Below are 12181 nucleotides of genomic sequence, written 5' to 3'. Positions count from 1 at the left end.
GGCAAGTTGAGAACAAGTTCTCATTTACAATTGCGACCTGGCCAAGATAAAGCAAAGCAGTTCGACACATACAACGACACAGAGTTACACATGGAGTAAAATAAACATACAGTCAATAATACAGTATAAACATGTCTATATACGATGTGAGCAAATGAGGTGAGATAAGGGAGGTAAAGGCAAAAAAAGGCCATGGTGGCAAAGTAAATACAATATAGCAAGTAAAACACTGGAATGGTAGATTTGCAATGGAAGAATGTGCAAAGTAGAAATAAAATAATGGGGTGCAAAGGAGCAAAATAAATAAATAAAATACAGTAGGGAAAGAGGTAGTTGTTTGGGCTAAAATATAGGTGGGCAATGTACAGGTGCAGTAATCTGTGAGCTGCTCTGACAGTTGGTGCTTAAAGCTAGTGAGGGAGATAAGTGTTTCCAGTTTCAGTGCTTTTTGTAGTTCGTTCCAGTCATTGGCAGCAGAGAACTGGAAGGAGAGGCGGCCAAAGAAAGAATTGGTTTTGGGGGTGACTAGAGATATACCTGCTGGAGTGTGTGCTACAGGTGGGAGATGCTATGGTGACCAGCGAGCTGAGATAAGGGGGGACTTTACCTAGCAGGGTCTTGTAGATGACATGGAGCCAGTGGGTTTGGCGACGAGTATGAAGCGAGGGCCAGCCAACGAGAGCGTACAGGTCGCAATGGTGGGTAGTATATGGGGCTTTGGTGACGAAACGGATGGCACTGTGATAGACTGCATCCAATTTGTTGAGTAGGGTATTGGAGGCTATTTTGTAAATGACATCGCCAAAGTCGAGGATTGGTAGGATGGTCAGTTTTACAAGGGTATGTTTGGCAGCATGAGTGAATAATACTTTGTTGCGAAATAGGAAGCCAATTCTAGATTTAACTTTGGATTGGAGATATTTGATATGGGTCTGGAAGGAGAGTTTACAGTCTAACCAGACACCTAAGTATTTGTAGTTGTCCACGTATTCTAAAAAGTTTAAAGGTTGGCCTTGGAATACATCCACAGGTACACCTCCAATTGACTGAAATGAGGGCCATTTAGCTTCTATAGCCATGCCATCATTTTCAGAAATTTTCCAAGTTGTTTAAACGCACAGTCAATTTAGTGTATGTAAACTTCTGACCCACTGGAATTGTGATACAGTGAATTATAAGTGAAATAATCTGTCTGTAAACAATTGTTGGAAAAATTACTTGTGTCTTACACAAAGTAGATGTCCTAACCGACTTGCCAAGACTAATTTGTTAACAATACATGTGTGGAGTGGTTGAAAAACGAGTTTCAATGACTCCAACCTAACTGTATGTAAACTTCCCACTTCAACTGTATGGGGCTTGGAAATGATTCAGACACATTACATTGATGGAAGTTCCAGTCTATTTGCAATGTTGAAGGGGAGGGCCCTGATGTTAGCCTTGTGTGTGTGTTTCAGAGGTGAGCTCCTGGATCATCTGTGACGGGGACATAGACCCAGAGTGGATCGAGTCGTTGAACTCGGTGTTGGATGACAACCGTCTTCTGACCATGCCCAGTGGAGAGAGGATCCAGTTTGGACCCAATGTCAACTTTGTCTTTGAGACCCACGACCTCAGCTGTGCCTCACCAGCCACAATCTCACGCATGGGCATGATTTTTCTCAGGTTTGTGTGTATGTGTGTGTTTTGTATGTGTGGTCCTTGATCGGTTCTAGTCATGTTCCAACCCCTCTCTTCTCTCTGCAGTGATGAGGACACAGATGTGAGTGCGTTGGTCAAGTCGTGGCTGAAGGGTCAGCCTGATGAGTGCCGCAGTAACCTGGACAACTGGATGGGAGACTACTTCCACAGAGGCCTGGACTGGGTGCTTAAACAGGTGATACATACTGACACTGCCCTCTTCTGGTCATAATCAATAGCAGCAACTGGATCAATGGAGCCAATTGGAGTTTTACCCTAAATATACTCTAGCCAATTGGAGTTTTACCCCAAATATACTCTAGCCAATTGGATTTTTACCCCAAATATACTCTAGCCAATTGGCGTTTTACCCCAAATATACTCTAGCCAATTGGAGTTTTACCCCAAATATACTCTAGCCAATTGGAGTTTTACCCTAAATATACTCTAGCCAATTGGAGTTTTACCCCAAATATACTCTAGCCAATTGGCGTTTTACCCCAAATATACTCTAGCCAATTGGAGTTTTACCCCAAATATACTCTAGCCAATTGGAGTTTTACCCCAAATATACTCTAGCCAATTGGCGTTTTACCCCAAATATACTCTAGCCAATTGGAGTTTTACCCCAAATATACTCTAGCCAATTGAAGTTTTACCCCAAATATATTGTTGTGGATTGGATATCTTGTGTTCAAAACTATTCTGACTCTCTCTCTCTGTCTCTGTCTTTGTCTGTCAGAATGACTTGGTGGTGGAGACCAGTCTGGTAGGGACGGTGTTGAACGGTCTGTCCCACCTGAGTGGAGTGACAGAGCGTGGTCAGTTTGTGGTTAGTCTCATCAGAGGGCTGGGCGGGAACCTCAACCTCAAATCAAGACAGGACTTCGCCAAGGAGGTAAGACCAGGCGGTCATTCCATTTATCCATTCAGCTGTCCGTTTGTCCATCTGTTCATCCATCCATTTAACTATCCATCCATTTATCCATCCATTTAACTATCCATCTGTTCATCCATCCATTTAACTATCCATCCATTTATCCATCCATTTAACTATCCATCTGTTTGTCCATCCATCTATCCATTTGTCCATCTGTTCATCCATCCATTTATTCATCCATTACCTATCCATTTAACTAACCATCCATTTAACTAACCATCCATTTAACTATCCATCCATTTAACTATCCATCCATTTAACTATCCATCTATCCATCTATCCATCCATCTATCCCATCTATCCCATCCATCTATCCCATCTATCCCATCTATCCCATCTATCCCATCTATCCCATCTATCCATCCATCTATCCCATCTATCCCATCTATCCCATCTATCCATCTATCCATCCATCTATCCCATCTATCCATCTATCCATCCATCTATCCCATCTATCCCATCTATCCATCTATCCATCCATCTATCCCATCTATCCATCCATCTATCCCATCTATCCCATCTATCCATCTATCCATCCATCTATCCCATCTATCCCATCTATCCATCCATCTATCCCATCTATCCCTCCATCCGTCCCATCTATCCCATCTATCCATCCATCCATCTCATCCATCCCATCCATCTATCCCATCTATCCATCCATCCGTCCCATCTATCCCATCCATCCATCTCATCCATCCCATCCATCTATCCCATCTATCCCATCTATCCATCCATCCGTCCCATCTATCCCATCTATCCCATCTATCCCATCTATCCATCCATCTATCCATCTATCCCATCCATCTCATCCATCCCATCCATCCATCCCATCCATCCCATCCAGCTATCTCATCCATCCCATCCATCTCATCCATCCATCCCATCCATCTATCCCATCCATCCATCCCATCCATCTCATCCATCCCATCCATCTATCCCATCCCATCTCATCCATCTCATCCATCTCATCCATCTCATCCATCCCATCCATCCCATCTCATCTATCCCATCCATCTCATCTATCCCATCCATCTCATCCATCCATCTCATCCATCCATCCCATCCATCTATCCCATCCATCCCATCCATCTATCCCATCCATCTCATCCATCCCATCCATCCCATCCATCTATCCCATCCCATCTCATCCATCTCATCCATCCCATCCATCTATCCCATCCATCTCATCTATCCCATCCATCTCATCCATCCATCCCATCCATCTATCCCATCCATCTCATCCATCCCATCCATCCCATCCATCTATCCCATCCCATCTCATCCATCCCATCCATCTCATCCATCCCATCCATCCCATCCATCTATCCCATCCCATCTCATCCATCTCATCCATCTATCCCATCCATCTCATCTATCCCATCCATCCCATCCATCTATCCCATCCCATCCCATCCATCTCATCCATTCATCCCATCCATCTCATCCATCTATCTCATCCATCTATCCCATCTCATCCATCCCATCCATCCCATCCATCTATCCCATCCCATCTCATCCATCTCATCCATCTCATCCATCCCATCCATCTATCCCATCCATCTCATCTATCCCATCCATCTCATCCATCCATCCCATCCATCCCATCCATCTCATCCATCCATCCATCTATCCCATCCATCTCATCCATCTCATCCATCCATCCCATCCATCTATCCCATCCATCTATCCCATCCATCTCATCCATCCATCCCATCCATCTATCCCATCCATCTCATCCATCCATCCCATCTCATCCATCCCATCCATCTATCCCATCCATCTATCCCATCCATCTATCTACTAATAAACATATTACAGAAAGTATTCATACCCCTTGACTTTTTCCACATTTTGTTCCGTTACAGCCTTACTCTACAATATATTAAATGAATAAAAATCCTCAAAAATCTACACACAATACTCCTCAATACCACATTTGAGCATATGTATAAAAACAGAAATACCTTATTTTACATAAGTATTTAGATCCTTTTACTATGAGTCTTGAAACTGAGGTCAGGTGCATCCTGTTTCCATTGATCATCCTTGAGATGTTTCTACAACTTGATTGGAATCCACATGTGGTAAATTCAATTGATTGGACATGATTTGGACAGGCACACACCTGTCTATATAAGGTCCCACAGTTGACAGTACATGTCAGAGCAAAAACCAAGCATTGAGGTTGAAGGAATTGTCCGTAGAGCTCTGAGACAGTATTGTGTCGAGGCACAGATCTGAGGAAAGGTACCAAAAAATGTCTGCAGCATTGAAGGTCCCCAATAACATAGTGGCCTCCACCATTCTTAAATGGAAGAAGTTTGTAACCACAAAGACTCTTCTTAGAGCTGGCCACCTGGCCAAACTGAGCAATTGGGGGAGAAGGGCCTTGGTCAGGGAGGTGACCAAGAACCAGATGGTCACTATGACAGAGCTTTTGAGCTTCTCTGTGGAGATGGGAGGACCTTCAAGAAAGACAACCATCTCTGCAGCACTCCAACAATCAGGCCTTTATGGTAGCATGTAAAAGGCACCTAAAGGACTCTCAGACCATGAGAAACAAGATTCTCTGGTCTGACGAAACTCAAGATTGAACTTTGGCCTGAACGCCAATCGTCACATCTGGAGGAAACCTGGAACCATCCCTACGGCGAAGCATGGTGGTGGCGGTATCATGCTGTGGGGAAGTTTTTCAGCGGCAGTGACTGTGAGACTAGTCAGGATCATGGGAAAGATGAACAGAGCAAAGTTCCAGAGCGCTCAGGACCTCAGACTGGGGCAAAGGTTCACCTTCCAACAGGACAACGAACCTAAGCACGTAGCCAAGATAACGCAGGAGTGGCTTCGGGATAATTTTCTGAATGTCCTTGAGTGGCCCAGCCAGAGACGTGACTTGAACCCAATCAAACATCTCTGGAGAGACCTGAAAATAGCTGTGCAGCAATGCTCCCCATCCAACCTGACAGAGCTTGAGAGGATGTGCAGAGAAGAATGGGAGAAATTCCCCAAATACAGGTGTGCCAAGCCTGTAGCGTCATACCAAAGAAGAGTCGAGGATGTAATCGCTGCCAAAGGTGCTTCAACAAAGTACTGAGTAAAGGGTCTGAATACTTACGTGATATTTAAGTTTTTTTTTTTTTTTTTAATTAACTAACAAAAAAAATAAAATGTAGCCTTTTATTTATGGGGTATTGTTTGTAGATTGATGAGGGAGAAAAACAATTTAACACATTTTAGAACAAGGCTGTAACCTAACAAAATGTGGAAAAAGTCAAGGTGTGTCTATACTTTCCGAAAGCACTGTATGCGTGTGTGCATTCCCTGCAGGTGCTGGTCTGGGCTAGAGAGAGCCCTCCTGACCCGAGGAAGCCCCTGGACACCTACTATGACCCTGAGTCTGGCCGGCTGTGTGTGTACACTCTGGAACGTCCTGACGGCCTCAGCCTGGAAGAGCTCACACACACTCACACACTCCCCGTCATCCAGACCCCCGACATGCAGAGAGGACTGCACTGCTTCTCCCACTGGCTCTCCTCCCAGCACAGACAACCCTTCATACTGGTGGGGCCTGAGGGCTGTGGCAAGGGGTAAACGTGTACACACACACACACACACACACACACACACACACACACACACACACACACACACACACACACACACACACACACACACAGGTTGTATAATACACTCTAGCCAGATCATGCACAACCTCCTCTTACTGTTCAGGGAGAACGGTATGACACACGCACACACACACACACACACACACACACACACACACACACACACACACACACACACACACACACAGGTGGCATGTACAACCTCCTCTTACTGTTCAGGGAGAACGGTATGACACACACACACACAGACACACAGGTGGCATGTACAACCTCCTCTTACTGTTCAGGGAGAACGGTATGACACACACACACACACACACACACACACACACACACACACACACACACACACACACACACACACACACAGGTGGCATGTACAACCTCCTCTTACTGTTCAGGGAGAACGGTATGACACACACACACACACACACACACACACACACACACACACACACACACACACACACACACACACACACACACACACACTCAGGTGTCATGCACAACCTCCTCTTACTGTTCAGGGAGAACGGTCTGACACACACGTATGTTTCCAGGCATGTTTTATTTAAGGCGTGACCTTTCTTAGAATAGCACAGCGGACTGAGGGGTAGGCGGGGGGGGGGGGGGGCTGAGACTTGTTGGATCTACAGTCATTACTGTCATCCCTGGGGCACCCAGTAGAGGGAGGGCATCTCTGATTGGCTTTTACACTCCACTTGAGCCACCCCCCTCCATGACACCCACAACCCTAATCTCGCTGAAATGTCAGGGCGTCATGGAAACGCTTGTCATCCCTGTCTGATGAAAAAACATCTAATTAATTTCCACTGCTGTGCTCAGGCACGCACACACACGCGCGCACACACACAGACACACACATCCCAATTATCCTATCTCAGTTTGCACCCTCACAAAATGTCCCCCCTCGCCCTGAGGTTTTTCTCACAGATTTGGTTAAACAGACCCCTGCGGCATCAACACTTTTCAATACAGAGTTAATTCTCCTCTCTCCTCCCTCCTATCTCTTCCTCTGTCATCTCCTCTTCATCCTCTGATATCTAACCTCTGTAACGACTCATGTCCTCCTTCAATGTTATGGTCTGGCTTCTCTATTTGGCATTTAGCCTATGTTCTGCCAACACTGTGTCTGTTAATGTTTCTGTTAATGTCTGTTAATGTCTGTGTTAATGTCTGTGTGTTAATGTGTGTGTGTGTGTGTGTTAATGTGTTAATTTGTGTGTCTGTGTGTTCTGCTCCAGTATGCTGCTGCGCTATGCGTTCTCTCGGCTGCGTTCCACCCAGGTAGCGGTGGTCCACTGTAGCGCCCAGACCTCGTCTCGTCACGTCCTCCAGAAGCTCAGTCAGACCTGCCTGCTGCTCAGTTCCAACACGGGACGGGCCTACAGACCCAAACACTGTGAGAACCTGGTCCTCTACCTCAAAGACATCAACCTGCCCAAGCCTGACAAGTGGGGCACCAGCAACCTCATAGCCTTCTTACAGCAGGTACACACTACACTACAATACAGCACAGTACACTACAATACACTGCAATTCAGTATACTACAATACAGCACAATACAGTAAAATACACTACAATACAGCACAATACAATGCTCTACAGTACAGTACAGTACACTACAATACAATACACTACAATACAATACACTACAATACAATGCACTACAATACAATACACTACAATACAATACAATACAGCACAATACAATGCTCTACAGTACAGTACAGTACACTACAATACAATACACTACAATACAATACACTACAATACAATGCACTACAATACAATACACTACAATACAATACACTACAATACAATACAATACAGCACAATACAATGCTCTACAATACAGTACAGTACACTACAATACACTACAATACAATACAATACACTACAATACAATGCACTACAGTACAATACAATACAGCACAATACAATTCACTACAATACAATACAGTACAATACAGTACAGTACACTACAATACAATACACTACAATACAATGCACTACAGTACAATACAATTCACTACAATACAATAAAGTACAATACATTACAATAAATTACAATAGAGCACAATACACTACAACACACTACAACATCACAATACACTAGAATACAATACAGTACAATACACTACAATAAAGCACAAAACAATACACTACCATAGATCGTAAAACAATACACTACAATACAATACGCTACAATGCAGCACAACAAACTACAATATACTACAATATAGCACAATACACTCCAATACAGAACAATACACTACACCACGCAACAATACAGTACACTACAATACTCTACAATACGACACAATACACTACAATAATCTACAATACACTACAATGCAGCACAAAACATTACAGTACAGTTCAACACAGCACAATACACTACAATAAAGCACAATACAGTACAATACAATACACTAGAATACAGCACCATACACTACAATACAATGCAGTGCAATACAATACAATGCAGTGCTATACAATACAATGCAGTACAATACAATACACTACAATACAGCACTATAAACTACAATACATTACCATACAGGGCAATACAGTGCAATACACTGCAATACACTACAATACAACAGAATAAACTACACTACAACAAGCTGCAGTACAGTACACTACAGTGCAATGTAAAACTCTACAATACTGCACAATACACTACAATACAATAATCTACAATACACTACAATACAGCACAAAACACTACAATACAGCACAATACAGTACAATACACTAGAATACAGCACCATACACTACAATACACTACAATACAACACCATAAACGGCAATACATTACAGCGTAATAAACTACAATACTGTACAATACAGTACAATACAGTACAATGCAATACAGCACAATGCAATACACTACAGTACAAACCACTACAGTACAAAACACTACAATACAATACACTACAATACAACACAGCACAATACACTACACTACAATACACTGCAATACAGTATAAAACACTACAATAAAGCAAAATACAGTGCAAACCAATACACTACAATACAGCACAATACACTACAATACAGTACAGTGCACTATAACACAATACACTACAATATAATACAGCACAATAAACAACAATACACTACAATACAGTGCAATAAACTACAATACAGCACAATACACTACGATACACTAAAATAAGGTGCAATACACTACAATACAGCACAGTATACTACAATACAGTACAACACCGCACAATACACTACACTACACTACAACACCACACAATTCATTACAATACAATAGTGCAATACAATACAGCACAATACACTACAGCACAATGCATCACCGTGCACTACACTACAGTACAATACAGCACACTACAATACAGCACCATAAACTACAATACAGCTCAATGCAGTACAATACAGCGCAATACACTACAATACACTAAAATAAAATACACTACAATACAATACACTAAAATAAAATTCACTACAATACAGTACAATACACTACAATACAGTACAACACCACACAATACACTACAATACAGTACAACACAATTCATTACAATACAATACAGTGCCATACAATACACTACAATAAAGCACAATACAATACACTACAGCACAATACATCACCATACACTACACTGCAGTACAATACAGTACACTACAATACACTACAGCTCAATACAGTACAATACAACGCAATAAACTACAATACACTACAATGCACTACAATAAAATACACTACAATACAGCACAATACACTACACTACAATGCAGCACAATACACTACAATGCAGCACAATACACTACAATACAACATAATACAGCACAATACACTACACTACAATACAACACAATACAGCACAATACACTACACTACAATGCAGCACAATACACTACACTACAATACAACACCATACAGTACAATAGAGCACAATACAGAGCAATAAACTACAATACTGTACAATACAGCACCCTACACTACAGTGCAATACAAAAATAAACAACACTGCAATCCACGACAATACAATAAACTACACTACAGTACACTATAATACAATACACTACAATACAGCACAATAAAATACAATACAACACAAACTACAATACAGTAATAATAATACAACTAATCATTTATTACATTTATGTAGCGCTTTTCATCGAATCTCAAAGCACTTCAAGAGCAAAAAAAACAAAGAAGCAATATATCATGACAGGTCAACCAATCGAAGCCAAGCTGCGTCCTCTGAAGATGGAGAGGGTCAGTTCATGGCTTGAGTGAAGGGAGCTGGACAAAGGATTGTAGATGATGTTGGAGTCTTCTGATGATCTTGTGGAGGTCAAGTCAGGGAACCAGCCTGAGTCTTATAGCCTCTGGACTTCTCCTCGTCCCGTCTGTGTAGCAGCGATTTGGCTGATGCCTCAGCAGCTCTGGGCTCCAGAAAGATCACCACACAAAGTTCAGAATATTAGCCAGTCGTCCTCACTAAGAGCCCTGTGCCTCAGCACTGCTGTAGTCCTCTAGCTGCCATTCCTCTCAGGTTTCAGGCCACCCCTTAAATTACGCAATGTTCTCAAAAGATCAGGAATTGGCAGCCAGGAGAAACAAAAAAGATGTTGCTGTGTCCAGATGCATTTTTCAAACAAATACTGTACAACGTAGCGCAGCCCAACGTAGCGCAGCCCAACGTAACGCAGCCCAACGTAATGCAACATAACACAACTCAACGTAATGCAACATAACGAAACTCAACGTAATGCAACATAACACAACTCAACGCAATACAACATAACACAACTCAATGCAACACAACACAACTCAATGCAATACAACACAACTCAATGCAACACAACACAACTCAATGCAACACAACACAACTCAATGCAACACAACACAACTCAATGCAACACAACACAACTCAATGCAATACAACACAACTCAATGCAATACAACACAACTCAATGCAATACAACACAACTCAATGCAATACAACACAACTCAATGCAATACAACACAACTCAATGCAATACAACACAAAGCAACGCAACACAACGCAACACAACACAACTCAATACAACTCAATGCAATACAACACAACTCAATGCAATACAACATAACACAACTCAATACAATACAACATAACACAACTCAATGCAATACAACACAACTCAATGCAACACAACACAACTCAATGCAACACAACACAACTCAATGCAACACAACACAACTCAATGCAATACAACACAACTCAATGCAATACAACACAACTCAATGCAATACAACACAACTCAATACAACTCAATGCAATACAACACAACGCAACACAACTCAATGCAACACAACACAACTCAATGCAATACAACACAACACAACTCAATGCAATACAACACAACTCAATACAACTCAATACAACTCAATGCAATACAACACAACGCAACGCAACACAACGCAACACAACACAACTCAATACAACTCAATGCAATGCAATACAACACAACTCAATGCAATACAACACAACTCAATGCAATACAACATAACACAACTCAATACAATACAACACAACACAACTCAATGCAACACAACACAACTCAATGCAATACAACACAACTCAATGCAATACAACACAACTCAATGCAATACAACACAACTTAATGCAATACAACATAACACAACTCAATGCAATACAACATAACACAACTCAATACAATACAACATAACACAACTCAATGCAACACAACGCAACACAACTCAATGCAACACAACGCAACACAATGCAACACAACGCAACACAACGCAACACAACGCAACACAACTCAACGCAACACAACGCAACACAACTCAATGCAACACAACACAACACAACACAACTCAATGCAACACAACACAACACAACTCAATGCAACACAACACAA

At 42.0% G+C, this 12181-nt stretch overlaps 1 protein-coding gene across 1 annotated transcript in view; it reads left to right on the top strand.

The window, feature by feature from the left end:
* The window catches only part of dync2h1 (dynein cytoplasmic 2 heavy chain 1), a 290615-nt gene that overhangs the window by 39105 nt on the left and 239329 nt on the right, over positions 1-12181 (top strand). The window contains 5 exon segments of the mRNA XM_064972741.1: positions 1458-1665; positions 1747-1876; positions 2423-2578; positions 5951-6210; positions 7515-7761. Of these exon segments, the coding sequence (XP_064828813.1) occupies positions 1458-1665; positions 1747-1876; positions 2423-2578; positions 5951-6210; positions 7515-7761 (1001 nt within the window).

This window comes from Oncorhynchus masou, chromosome 9 (genome assembly GCF_036934945.1).
Source record: "Oncorhynchus masou masou isolate Uvic2021 chromosome 9, UVic_Omas_1.1, whole genome shotgun sequence".
Lineage (NCBI taxonomy): Eukaryota > Metazoa > Chordata > Actinopteri > Salmoniformes > Salmonidae > Oncorhynchus > Oncorhynchus masou.
The sequence above is the reverse complement of the archived record's forward strand: the minus strand, read 5'-3'. Positions and strand labels throughout refer to the sequence as shown.